This window comes from Coffea eugenioides, chromosome 2 (assembly GCF_003713205.1).
Source record: "Coffea eugenioides isolate CCC68of chromosome 2, Ceug_1.0, whole genome shotgun sequence".
NCBI lineage: Eukaryota > Viridiplantae > Streptophyta > Magnoliopsida > Gentianales > Rubiaceae > Coffea > Coffea eugenioides.
The window spans coordinates 9,270,553-9,284,927 of record NC_040036.1 but is presented as its reverse complement, the minus strand read 5'-3'; the positions used below and the strand labels follow the sequence as shown (position 1 = coordinate 9,284,927).

General features: G+C 36.3%; 2 protein-coding genes across 3 annotated transcripts; both read left to right on the top strand.

Annotated features, from left to right (window-relative positions):
• The first annotated feature begins 453 nt into the window (after positions 1-453).
• Positions 454-2,021, top strand: LOC113761066 (protein YIPF5 homolog). The gene has a single exon (XM_027303884.1). The coding sequence runs from the start codon at positions 594-596 to the stop codon at positions 1,347-1,349; it is 756 nt and encodes a 251-aa protein (XP_027159685.1). The 5' UTR covers positions 454-593; the 3' UTR covers positions 1,350-2,021.
• A 2,859-nt stretch (positions 2,022-4,880) lies between these two features.
• On the top strand, positions 4,881-12,987 carry LOC113764091 (probable sodium/metabolite cotransporter BASS4, chloroplastic). Of its 2 annotated transcripts, XM_027308147.1 has the most exons (14): positions 4,882-5,291; positions 5,382-5,475; positions 5,811-5,918; positions 6,086-6,153; positions 6,510-6,588; positions 6,962-7,020; positions 7,176-7,244; positions 8,046-8,159; positions 8,991-9,012; positions 10,594-10,661; positions 11,338-11,423; positions 12,051-12,180; positions 12,372-12,473; positions 12,571-12,987. In XM_027308147.1, exons 1-14 carry the CDS (start codon positions 5,079-5,081, stop codon positions 12,643-12,645), a joined length of 1,287 nt encoding a protein of 428 aa, XP_027163948.1. In that variant the 5' UTR covers positions 4,882-5,078; the 3' UTR covers positions 12,646-12,987. The 2 variants fall into 2 exon arrangements, with proteins under 2 accessions (XP_027163949.1, XP_027163948.1); XM_027308148.1 differs by lacking the exons at positions 8,991-9,012; positions 10,594-10,661 and having other exon boundaries at positions 4,881-5,291.
• The last annotated feature ends 1,388 nt before the right edge of the window (positions 12,988-14,375 follow it).

Here is a 14,375-nt window from a genome sequence, read left to right as displayed (position 1 = left end):
TCTCTTGTTATGTTAAAAGTTACAAATCAAAGTTTTTTGGCAGGCAAGTTTTTTTTCAAGTTCGTCTGCTACAAGTTTTTTAAAAATTTTAGTTACAGTAATTTCAAAAAATTTCTCAAAGTTTTTAAACTATACACTTCAAAATTTTCAAAAATTTACATACTTCAAAATTTTTTTTAAAACTTCTACAGTAAATTACAGTAAAATTTTATACAAACACTCAAAAAACTCACTTGGCAAACGGGGCATTTATGTATTTTAAACTTTTAAATGTATGTGACTCTGTGTTATGTACATGAGCACATACAGTACAGGGGAGGAAAGTTCAATATTAGAAAATCTAAAAGGTGCATGTGAATATTTTAGAAATTTGGGAGGATTACGTTGAAATTATCATCCCCACGAACAAACGGTAGAAGTCAGCAAGACTTAATGGAGAAGGTCAGTGTGCTCGAATGACGAGTATCCCCAAATACTACTACTGTAACCGGGCATAACTTTATTCAACAAAATTTTGTAACACCAATCAGTTCTGTTTATCCAATTTTTTTGGAAAAAGACGAAAAAGGAAAGAATCAACAGATCTCCGATCCATGGCGAAGGACTTCAACGTGCCACCGGTAGTATTTCCCTCCGGGGGAAACCCCGGTACTGTGATAGGCCCCGGCCCCCAGCAACGTCGTCCATCGGCTCCGTTTCAGCCTCCGAGATCTGCAAACCCTAACATCCCTTTCATGTCTTTCGACGTGTCCTCTGCCCCGTCTTCCACTGCCTTCTCTACCCCTCAATTCGCTCCCACCACCATCGGAGGCGGTGGAACGGGATTCGAAGACGAGGCACCTCTCCTTGAAGAACTCGGCATCAACACTAAACAAATTTATCAAAAAACCATCTCAATCCTCAATCCTTTCCGGGTAAGAGCCGATCTCCACGACGACGCGGATCTCTCCGGTCCGTTTTTGTTCCTTATGGCGTTCGGGCTATTTCAGTTGCTAGCTGGAAAGCTCCACTTCGGGATCATATTGGGGTGGGTTACAGTGGCGGCTTTGTTTCTTTACGTGGTGTTCAATATGCTCGCTGGGCGAAACGGGAATCTGGATTTGTACAGGTGTCTTAGCCTGATTGGATATTGTATGTTGCCGATTGTGATTTCATCGGCAATTTCACTGTTTGTGCCCCAGGGCGGGATGTTGATTATGGTAATATCTGGGTTTTTTGTTATATGGTCGACCAGGGTTTGCACTAGGTTGCTGGTGGAGCTGGCTTCTTACGGGGACGAGCATCGGGGATTGATTGCGTACGCTTGTTTCTTGATTTACGCTCTATTTTCTCTGCTGGTGATGTTTTGAAGTGCTCAAATGAATTGTAACTCAGATGGCGTGTTTAGTGTTACTTGTAGATTAGTTTTTTGTTACTGATTGGTTAACATTTAGGTACGGGGGTATTTTTTGGTTGCTTTATGTTTTTAGAAACCTGAGTTCTTTACATAAAGAGGGTAGACTGGTGAATAGAGTAGTGGATGGTTGATATGAAGTGTTAAGGGCACTGTTCTTTTCTGTTGGAAATATTATAGAATGCTGCGCTTTTAGAAGTGTTTCTTCAGATTCCTGAGGTTTTGTTCCAAATGTACCTATTTCTAGTTATAATTTGGTGATTCTGATGTGGTAATGGATACTTGACATGGATGCTCATAGCTTGCGGGGCTTAATGATTTTCAAAGGACGATGGATTTTAGACAGTGATTATGTTTCTTTTTGTTCCCTCGGATATTGTCTAACCTAGGTATGTGCTTATAAAGCTGTATATTTCAGTTCTATGGATGCTTCAATTAAAGATTGGTTATCGTGATGGTGATCAGTACCAGCAAGAAGAAGAAAGGAAAAGCAAGTGGCTTTGATGAATATAGTATGCATTTGACAACACACCACTGGTTCTGCTTCTCTTTTCTTCTTTAAAATAATCAGCCATTTTAAGTGTTGAACTTTGATTAGATGAATAAAATGCTGAGAACTTATTCATTACTGATGCTTAGCCATTGTTCCTTTCTTTATGGGGTTTTCTTTCCTTTTCATCATTCCCATTTTTATTTTCCAAAGCAACAGTTGACTGCTGTACTCTCTTGAAAACTAGAAATACTAAGAGGGAGTTTTGGCATGCTTGGAAGAATGCATAAAAACGTCTAAGTGAATTTGTTTTATTTATTTTCTTTAAGACAGTTTCAATTTTTGTCTGGCGCTGGACAAAGCTATTATCATGATGTTCTTTTCTTCACTATTTAGGTAGACCTTGGTTGTTTACTGAATGGACAGATATTATACTGAATAGACAGTAGTTCTATTGTCTAGAGTAAATACAATTCTCTTCTTCTGCTGGGAAATGCTATTGTTTAGTTGTTCTTTGAAGTCGTATATTTTGGGAATCTCTGTTCAATCTGAGTAGACAGTTTCCACCATCATCCTTTTGAAAAAAAAAAAAAATTTGGGATTGTGGCTAATGGATGAAGAAGTTTTCTAGGATTAGGTGCCTCAAAAGGAGAAGAAATAATTTGCCACACTCCTGCTTCTCATGCTCTTTTTTTCCAATTACTATCTGCATGTATGTATATTGCTTCAAATGCTTGATGGTTAAGGACTGTCCTAGGAAATGTCTGATGAACAACCCAAGTTGCTTTCGTGGGACTTTCTTGTTTTTGAATTTTGACTCTCTGAATTTTTTGACCGGAAGTTTGCTTTTATGTTTCTCATTCACATCCGGTGCTAAATTTTAAGGCTTAAATCTTCTGCCTCCTGTTCTGTATCAGATTGTGGTGTAGATTTCTGTCTAGATATTACATGATTAGTATCAGTAATAGACTGATGGTTATGCCTTGCTTCCTGCTTGCACATCCTTGGTACGTTTTATGTTTAGGTTTGCCTTTCTTTTATTGGATGGAAATATCTTAATGTGCCAATCTTCATGAGTTATCTTCCAGGTTGACAAATGTTGATAGTTTAATTGGATTTCTAAGAAAAACTATATGGCCATAAGATTAGCGTAGTGTGAAGAAACATCAGCATTCTTGGTTTCCTCTCCTTCACTTTTGGAACCAGTACTTGGGGTTTTTTAGATATGCTTTGCTGTGTAAACTACTGGGAGGATATTCAGAAACAGTTTAAGGTCATATACAAAGAGTTCTTATATTTGCACCTTGGAGTTGATCTTTGACAGTTAGCAACTTTAAGCATTTCACTCTGGAGTTACTGCAAGGAGGTTGTCATAAGTAACATGATTAGAAAGTTTTCAGTGAGGAAATAATTACCTTGATATGCTTCTCCCTCCATCTACTTTGTTACTTCTTTTCCATCTAATTTGAGTTAGAACGGCCGCTACCTACGTATTCATAAACTAGCGCTCTTAATTCCTGTGGTCTCTATCTTTACTTCTTGAGTGCCAAACTAGTGACTTCTGTATGCTTTGCATCTGAAGTTGTGGAGTTGCATTAACATGTGGGTTTCATCTTTTCTGTCTCGAGTGTAACGAATGCTCTTATTTTCATGCTTTGACATGCGTGCATGTTGTAATGGTGTTGCATGTATTATGAATCACAATGTTAATCTTATGCTTTGACAGGCGCACAAATTGTGTTGGTGTTGCATATATTCTGGATGGATTCGGTTAATCTCTAATTTTAATTTATCCTTTGGTGCTTAAATTCTTTTTGCTGGTGTGGATTTGGTACTCTCTTGAAGGCAGAGGAACTTGATTCTTTCTCTAAAAGTAAGAGCGCATTTTTTTTCCCTCTGGGTTTGTTCACCTGGATTTACGTTGGCAACGGGATCTTGTGCTGAGTTCTATTATTACATAATGACGCATACAACTGGAAAACTTCATAGCTCGGAACTTATGATCATATGCATATGCATACGCTAGCGAGGTCATACTGAAGCAAATTTCCGCGTTACTGCTATTTACGCGTGTTGTATTTCGAGGAAACTCCTGGTTATGGTTTCTGAAAGGCGATGTCTAATTTGCTCAAGGGTACTCCTTTTAGACCAATGCCGTCACCCCAACCCAAGTGATGACTCAACACAAAATGGTTTTGTCTCAAATGGGGGTGGAAATTTGTCAGTTGCAAGTGTTGAGAACAATAATTTGTATGAACTGAATTTAGTGAAAAATTACCATCACAGGAGTCAAAGCCCAGGAGAAGAGAGGAGTAGAGAAGGAAATAATTCTCACCCACAAGTAAACCCACTGCCTTGAATATTTGTGAGGAAAGATATTTCTCTCCTCCCCCCAGCCCACTCCAACCTCCTGCTGTCAACTCAAAGTAAGTCTTAGATTATTCTCTGTTTTTCTTAAAAAGCATGAATATTAAGCGGCTGTTCAATACCTTATCAAAATCGTACCGCCGAGCTAGCTGTGACGGTTCATCAGGCATAAAGTAGCACAAAAGCAAGATCACATACTCCGTCTCCTGTGAAAGGAAAAAGTGGTTTCCAAACATTAAATAGATAGCAGAATCTCACAAAACGAGTTTGTGAAAAATTGCCATCATGTTTTGGTCCAAAGTCATTTTCATCGTAAAGTCATTTTCTACAAAAACCTGCTTGGTCCAAAGTTGATTTTCCTTTCGATAAGATGAATGCGAAGAAAAAATAAAAAGGGACTCGCTGGATACTCTAATTTTTTTTTTTTTTATTACAACGATAGAATTTCTATAACCTAATTTATGTGAGAGAGAGAGAGAGGAGACTCGATGTGCATAAAAATTTCATCGAAGATGGCTCGCTGGATACTCTAGTCCAAAGTCATTTTCATCCTAAAGGCTAAAGTCAATTGAAAATAGGGACTTGCTTGGTCCAACTCTGTGTTTAGTAGTTGAGGACAGACCCGACTCTACTCGACTGAACCTGCTTAGATATCAATCGGGTGGGTCAGGATAATCTCTCTCACATACGCAAACGAAAAAACGCTTGGCTGTCGCGCTGGCTCACTGTCGGAACCACTGACACCCAGGTCCGCCGCTTCTTCTTATACTCTCCCTCTCAATTCCATTTCACCTGGAATTGCTGTGCCGTTGTTTGCGTTCAATCGTGATGGCGGGAACACTTCAAACTCTAAGCCTCAAATCGCCGGCCATCACATCTCCACCTGGCCATCGTCGGCGCGTGCAATCCCCGATTACTTCCTTCTCACCCTCTGGCAGCCGGAGTTTAAGTGGAGGTGGCAATTCGTGTGATGTTCACTTTATCCACCTCCCCATTTCAAGCAAATCTATCAGAGCAAGTAGTAGTAGTCTCTCCCATCAGGTTTACTTTCGACTATCTAATTCTTGTAATGTGTACTTTTTCCTCTGCATTATATAACAAAAAATGAGTAAATTGTTGAATTTGATTTAGGGAGATGGAAGTAAAGAGCAACTTCCACAAGTGAAAGCTGGCAATTGGACAAAATCATTGTTGAAATTCGCGTCCAATAATTTTCTTCCATTAGGCAAGTTTATGAACTAAGTTTTATGCTTGTAATTGACTTTGCCTGGTGCGAATATGGTAATGCTTATGATTTTCCCTTCTCTGAAATGAAAATTGCTAATTGCACACCTCTAGTTCTTATGATGCTTTTATCTGTAACAGATAATGACATCTTGCATGTGAGTCCAAGTTGTTTCAGTAATACTCTTCTTAATTGGCTGATCGAACAATTCTGTGTTTGATAACATTGCCATTTTTAGTTCAGCATTTACTAGTTGGACAAAAAATGATCTACTTACTTGACTTGTTGCTCAAAAAATGAGGAGCTAATATATCTGTTTTTCTTGTAATTTGCAGCTCTTATCGGTGGAGTAGCATTAGGACTTGCAAATCCTACACCTGGTTGTATTGCTGATAGACTATATCTATCAAGGTTTAGCAGTTTTGGGATATTTGTAATTTCAGGTACTTTGTGCTTGTTTATCGCTTTTTATGTTCTTTTGACTAAGGGGAACTGGAGAGAGCAGGATGAAAACCCCCAGCCCAGTGGGGTTGAATGCTCTGCTAGTCCCACTGGTCATTGCGTTATAAAACTTCAAAATATGTATTTCCTTATGTTTTTTCCAAAACAGGATTGACACTGCGTTCTGATGAAATTGGTGCCGCTGCTGAAGCTTGGCAAGTTGGACTATTTGGGCTTGTATGACCCTGAATACTTATGAGCCATTTTTTGTTTTTGTAGGTTCATTTCTCTTAAATAATTCAATTTGTCTTTATTCTTTCATCTTGTATTTCTATCGGGGAACAGGATGTTAACTTGCCGAAATGGAAAAGAAACAATCCATTATATGTGGAGGAATTTGGAACTTATATATTGCTCTTTTCTTTTGCTTCTTCTCGATTAATAAGATTCACGTTACTACTTATTAATCCACTTATTTTGGATCTGTTCTCTTCTTATGTCACAGTTTTAAGGTTCATATGGCAGATCAAATTCTGTTCAACATTTGTATTTCTATGGGATTGAACTCCCTTTTTTAATTTTTCCCATTGCAGGCTTCAATTTTGTTTTTCACTCCATTTTTTTCAAAGGTTATATTACTACTTAAGCTCCAACCACAGGAATTTGTTACAGGTTTGATAAGTTGCCTTGCTTTTAGGATTCTATTTTCCTTCCACAGTTTTTTGTCGTTATTCACAATGTGCTTCTTTACATCTCTTGTATGTTGACAAAATGAAAGTTCTTCACCTAAATCCTTAGTTGTGTCCTGTAAAGTGAACTTGATTTTCTTGGTCTTTTGTCCCTTATTCCCAGTTACCTATAGCTATAGTAGAAAAAAGTAATGCTCTTGAATTGTTTTTCTTGTTCTCCCATTGGTAGCAGTACTACCTACTGAGTTTTTTTATTTAATTGGCGTGCTATAAGCATCTTAAATTAAATCCCTTTCTGTTTAACTGTTCTGTTATTTCTTTGGTAAAAATATGACTATTCTCTTTTTTTTTTTTAGGACTGGCCATATTTTGCTGTATGCCAACAACATTATCAAGTGGAATAGCACTGACTCGGGTGTGTTGAATGTCATCAGTCTCCTTGTACAGTCTGCTCTTAGTAATTATACAGGATAATAAAGGAACCCAAATAAATAAATAAATAAATAAAGGAAGAGAAAAATAAAAATATGTTTGCAAAATCTGACTTCAGGTTTATATTGCTAAATGCAGCTGGCTGGTGGGAATTCTGCCCTTGCTCTTGCAATGACAGTTATATCAAATCTTTTAGGAATTTTAATTGTAAGTTTTATCATTGTGATCATGGGATCCTGAAACAATTTTCCTTTATGTTTAAAGAGTAGTATCATCTTGAATTTTATTGGTATTGTCACTGATTTTCAAGGTATATCCTAATTTTTTTCTGAAATTTAGCTACATTATGCCTTTTGAAGTTTGTTGACTTAATAAGTCATAGATAATTATCTTCTAGCTTGATATTTAATCAATTTTGATGTTTTCTCTTCCCCTCTTTGAGTATTCTCACTCATGGTGGCAGTATGAACAAAAAGCCACCATGGCACAAAACTATGTTGTATTCACAAGGGAAATGTAGTCAGCTCTACTTATATCCCTCTGTCTTGTGGTTTTACATGGTTTCATTGGCATTTAAAAGAGGCTAACAGAAAATACACGTAGAGTATATTTTAGCTATATAATTATTTATAATGTTCCATCATTGATTAAAATGACAAAAAGTTGAAACATCAGGTTTTTGTTGTTTCCTGTTTCAATGTAGACACTTATACAAATTATTTTTTTTATAAATTTCTTTTAACAGTTTTCATGTTCTTGAGACTTTCAACATTTTCCGAGTCTCTCACTTTGTTATAATTTGCTATGTCTCCATATTTCTTAAATAAAAAGCTATAATTTTATCAAAATTATGAATTTTCACATACTGGGTAGTCTTTCACAAGAGCCATCACTTTGTAGTGCATCTGAACCGTTTCGTGTATGTTTTGATTTCTTGTGGATAAACTTTGTTCTATGCTTATGTTTTATCAGCTTAAAATGTACCGACTCTAGCTTATTATATTTCAGATTCCGTTTTCCATCTCAAAATTCATAGCTTCTGGAGTCGGTGTATCTGTTCCGACTGAGCAGTTGTTCAGAAGCCTGATTCTCACACTTCTTGTTCCTCTCATTTTAGGAAAGGTAAATAAATCTTCAGATACTGCACAGCATGGATTCATGTTTAGCAAGAGATACCCGTGTGATACTATTTCTGCAGAAGTATTTTTCCTTCAATTTGGGATTGATACATTCTTCCTTTGGAGGAGTTGGACATGGATTTTACTTTGAAATATTAGCATAATTTTTTAGCTTGGTTGATCCACTGGAATCGATTATTTTCTGATATAAGGTTGAACATGAGAGATCATGAAGGATTTTGCTACGCGCTTATAGTCTAACAGGTGTATTATGAAGCTCCTTTCGTATTATGTTTGTGAGATTCAGCTATCTATTATGTTTGGAAACCACTTGTTTTTCCTTTCAGAGAAGACGGATTATGTGATCTTGCTTTTGTGCTTCTCTATGCCTGATGAATCGTCACAACTAGCTCGGTGGTAGGATTTTGATAACGTCTTGAACAGCCACTTAATATTCATGCATTTTAAGAAAAATAAAATAACTTGAGGCTTACTTTGAGGGGAGGAGGTTGGAAGGGGTTGGGGGAGGAGAGAATATCTTTCCTCACAAATATTCAAGCCAGTGGGTGAGATTTATTTTCCCCCCTCCTCTACTTTTGGGCTTTGGCTTTTGTGATTGTTAGATACTTGCTACTGTTGAATTGTCAATTGTTAGACATATACAAATGGCATCAGGTTGCTTCAGAATTGACCCTTTTTTTCGCATTTTTATAGTTTATTATGTAGGTCCTGCACTGGAATTATTTAATGTGTGTGGTCTTAGTGTTGCGGCTATTACTTTTTGGTGTTTAAATCTTTTTTCAGGAATGATTTATTGATTTTTCTCATTCAACAGGCCCTTCGAGAGTCATGTAAAGGTGAGTATTCTTGTAAAACTTCTTAAATACAAGAAAATCTTTTTTTTGGGGGTTTTTTTTTTGGAAAGAGGGGGGGGGGGGGGGGAAGGGGGTGGACATAGCGGTGCTTCAGTAGAAAATTGAGTTTATGTTTGGCCTTGGCAAGCATGTTGTGCTTGAGTGACACAAATGAATGGTGCCCTGGGTTTAGAGTTTTGAGATTCTATGAGAATTATAAATTGAAGTTTAAAGGCGTTAGACTTTTGAGATTCTTTGAGAAGTATAAATTGAAGTTCAAAGGTGTTATCACCAGGCATTTAGTCCCTTACACATCTTTTGTGACTATAAGGAAAACCAATTAATCTAGTTGCAAAAACAGTTGAGTTCCATTTGAGATGGAACACCATCAGGATTCTGCAGAGTTTCCATATCTTTACTTAAAGCAAAGGATGAGTCCAACTCTTCCACCCGGACAAACCCAATTGTATTAGCCCGTAAATATTTCAAAACAACAGTGCCTTTTCTCTCTGGATTTAAGGTGGACAATCTGACACTGTATCAAGGTGGATAAATTTGTTATTTCTTGCTGTGGTCTGGCATAATATATCCTTCAGCATTTAGTAATTGCTGTGGGCTGTACTATAGGAATTGTGTAGTATAAAATGTGACATTGTACACTATCTAAACCTGTCTATTAGAATTTTAAAAAAATCCCTTTCGTGTCAATATTCCTACATGTGGCTGCCTGGCAAATTTCCTCTCTCTGGTTTTATAGTTGGAAAACTTGTTTCTCCATCAATAATGGAAATCAAATTATTAATGAGCTTCTAAGTTCCTGGTGTCTTTTACTCCCCCCTACCCATTGTTAATCTCATGTTTCCACCTTTTTGCTGTCCCAAAATAAGTCTCATTGCAAAATTCAAACAACTCTCAATGCTACTTTCCTTTTATACCCTTCACTAATAATGACAAGTTTCTATCAATTAACAATAAACAATTGCATATGGCCCATCACAACACGTGCACACTTTCACAAGGCCTATGACTTTTTGTCTTTAGTTGGCTGGTGTCCGTATTCAAACACGGGTAAGACCAGAAGATTTCGAAACGGGCAGCCCACAATTTTACTGTACACAAAAAGTGCTGCCTCCCCAAAAAATGTCCCAATTTTTGGGACAGAGGGAATACATTTGATTATATGTTATTTATAATGTTAAAAAACATGCTCTGGAAAAAGTAGGCATTTTCTTATACTGAGGGGTTTCACAATTAATAATCTATTTCGTTAAGGTATGCGTTTAGGCAAAATGTTTTTGGCAGTGTAATTTCAACTAGATGTCATGACTTAAAGATAAAGCGGATTAGACTTGTCTCCAACGTCAATGTACTACATCTGGCACAAACTCCAGTTGACTCATCTAATGAAATTCGTTGCCCATCATTTACAGTAATGAATTCCATGCCATTGGTTTTTCACATCATCTGGAAGCTGACATTAGGGCTGCTTACTGGATTATGCTTCTTGTGATGTGTGAAGATAAATATGCTTCAGTTGGATACCATATTCATCTGTTAATGAAGGTTTCTTTTGTCATATTGCAGGTGTGGCAAATTTTGCTGATCAAAATCGTAAACTTTTGTCTGTGATGAGTGCAGTTTTTCTCAGTCTAGTAAGACCAGAATCAGTACTTACTTTTTGAATGAGTTGCTTCTGGGCTTGCATTAGATAGCGCTAGTGTATAAAAAGCATGAATGTGCAATTTTTTCTATCTTGGAATATATTCTGTAGCTTATATGGCCTGAATAGAATTTGAGCCTTGAGGTATTGGGGTGTGAAGATCAAGTTTGCTTCATTATTAAGTAATTATTGCTCTTCAAAATAAGTGGGTGGAGTCCAGATTTTTTCTCATAATAGGTGTAGATTTTTTGCAGCTTTTACCATGAAGAAGGAAATTAGGGGTCCCTTGCAGGCATTAAATGTTAATTGCTGTGTCAATCATATTATTTTCTAGTAGATTTCTTTTTTGTTATAAGAGTGCCACTCTTAAAACATGGTCTTTCTCTTTTTAGCTAATTTAAATGGGTCATGGTCTAACTTTCATAGTTACATTGCATATTTCTTCAGCTTGTGCTGTGTGTCTGTAAAATTTGAGCTTTTCAATTTTTCTTAATCGTTTAGACCCCTGACCGACTTCCCCTGTTTTTAAATTAATTGATATAATGGATAATGGTCAAGGCAATTTTCAGAAGTAGATGTGTTAACTGAATTATGAAAGATGGCTTTGGTGGATTTTCTTTCTCTCAAGTAAAATGGTGTTTTTTCTCTAATGTTTGCATTTTATTCAGGTCCCTTGGATACAAGTTAGCAGATCAAGAACACTGCTTTTAATGGTCAAACCAGCAGTATTTTTTCTAGCTGTTTGGATGGGAGTGTATGATATTCCTTTTAAAAATTTCCTCATTTGTTTTTCTTTAGTTTGTTGGTGCTGACAGTTGATTTCTCATATATTGGTTAATTTTGGATGGTGGCAACGAATTTCTACACATCACCGACCTTAGCTGTGATTCCCTAGGGACAAATTTGTGCCATCTCTCTCTCTCATTTTAGATACATTAACGAATCATCTAAACACATCTTATTTACCTTCTTATATGTTCAACCAGTCTTTGGATCACAATACCTTAATTCAATCTGTTGATGGACAGGCACCCTTTGAACAAGTATCACTTCTTCTGTACTGTTATAGTCAACAAGCTTTGTGCATTGACTACTTGGTTAAGGGGTTTATAATTCTTGCTTGTCAATCCAAAATTCGATAACAATTGGAACTGCTCAAAACGAGGTTATTCAGCTCATAATTGTCCAATTATATTTATGATACAATGTGGCTCAATTAGTACTAAGCTTGCCTCTAGTCTGAATTATGCCAATGAGATCAATTTCTAGCCAATTAGATAGGTTTTAAGGACCTTTTAATGGTAATACTTAGAGGAACATGTAGCTCACTGGGCTTTGATTACGAATTACCTATTGAGGTGACTGAACTTCTATATTGTAGGCTTCTGCATGCTCTCCTGCTAGTGTTTAATGGTCTTGCTATCCATATCCTCTCAACAATTTGTGGTGGCAGCAAGTCAGCTTTTGCAAAGAAAGAAAATACCTCTGCTCTTCTACTCGTTGCAAGTCAGGTGACGCGCTTGACTACTAATGCTGCATATTTACTCTTAGGTCAAGCATTACACTAGCAGAGCTAAAGATGTAGAAAATTCGATTACAGTACAATTCTTATGGGGTGGCTGGATGCAACTGTGGACACAATGTGCATAGAATACATGGCAGTACAGTTGATTCAATTTCACCCTGTTGTGTGGTTTTGCAGAAAACCTTGCCTGTGATGGTAGCCGTTGTAGAGCAGCTCGGTGGTGCTTTTGGCGAATCCGGTTTGCTGGTTCTGCCCTGTGTTGCAGCCCATCTGAACCAGGTCATACACGTGGCTCTTTCATGTGTATATATGTTATATATGTATATTATTGTTTTTATGCCTATGTCACCTGAGATGAAGCATCATCCATATGTAGATTGTTGTCGACTCCTTTTTAGTGAGCTTCTGGCTTCAAAAAGAGCACGCGTTTGACTCTGCCAAGGCTGCCTGAGAACCCAATAAAGAAAAGGCATTAAGGGTGTAATCGAAGCTGCAGACATGCAAAAGGGCATCACATTAATTGTCACAGATGCATCGTACAATGGACCCAGATTTTGTGTTTAGCAAGAAAAACTCCCATTCTTCTCCGGCCACAGCATTGTGGTCTAATCTGATTTATTGGCACCTCTTCTTGGGATGGCCTTTAACTAGTCAATGCAGAAGTTACAGTCTGATGATGTAACTATATGAATCCATCTTTGTAGTTATTAATTAATTTATTTTTTTTCATTGTACTACTAGTTAAGAAGTTATCCAACTAATAAAGAGGAGGCACTTGTATCGATTATTCTTAAGGGGAAAAAAATCTCTCTCTTTCGTCAAATCGAATGGAGTAAGGTAAATGCATTTGGCTTCCCGACAAATTATCTCCACGTATACAGGCACAATAAATTTTCGGAAATATTTTATTTGTACTTCCATTTTTGTTAGTCAAACTCTCATTATTATTCTATTCATATAGTTTTCATTTATTAAATTGAATGATAAAACAAATTATGGGGAATATAAATAATAAAAAATGGAATATGAATAACATATGCCTAAATTTCGTCTACCCAAAACCCTTGAAAAAGAAAATACACGTAATCATCTACCGCTGTAGGGGAGAAAAAAGGGTGAAGGTGACATCACACAATCAAATTGCTTTTACCACTAAGGCGAAGGCAGGCAGGGGAGGAACTTTTTCGTCGACACGTTTTTCATCAATTGTGCAAAGGAAAATATATGGCAGGCAAAGAGTCCAAATTAATAACTCATTCAAAAACGAGGGAAACTCATCACAACCACCCAGTACCAAGTACAAACCACCAACCACCAACCACTTTCACTGTCAATTTTGAGAAATGTGAAATTGGAGAAAGCCGTGGACGGACAAATAAGAAAGAAAAGAGGTCGGTGGTGGCTACAGGTCTTCCACTTCGCTAATAGGAGGAATGTTTTTCAAACCACAAAAAAGAATTTTTTTTTTCCAAACTTAATATTTTAATATAGGGAAAAGTCTGAAGTAACGAGCGTTATGATAACGAAACTGTTTTTGCCTGATATAACAGGTAAAAACACTTTTAGCGACCATTTGATTACCTGTTATACTGGTCATCTAAATAAAATAGTACCTAAAAATATGGTTAGTAAGTTTTACATTAAAAATAGTAAGTTAACTCAAGAAATTAGTAACTTTTATGTCTCAAAAAGTAAATTTGAAGAAATATGGAACTTACTTTTTTTTTGAAGTAGATAACTACTCTATATCTAAAACTTACTTTTTGGAGAGTAAGTTTAGTTCAAATAATAGTAAGTTTTTATAGACTAATAGTAAATATTGTTGATAGAATAGTAAATTTGGGTTAATCATCAAAACTTACTAGTTTATGGCATAAATTTACTATTTTACTTAAAGAAACTTATATGGAACAAGTATTAGGAAGTTTATTTGAAATAATGCTAAGATTTTTTATTAATAATTGAAACTTAGTATTATAGTTAGTAATTACTCGTAATGTAAATGTATGATACACAATTGTACGTATCATTTATAAATGTTATATGTTTTAAGCATTTTAAATAAACTATGAAAACTTTTTTTTTGCATATGACCTTATAAAATATGTAAGAATAATTTGTCATATTATAAATTTTGAATTATTTTTGAATTTGTAAAAGGTTAAAAAGTTTGGATGACAG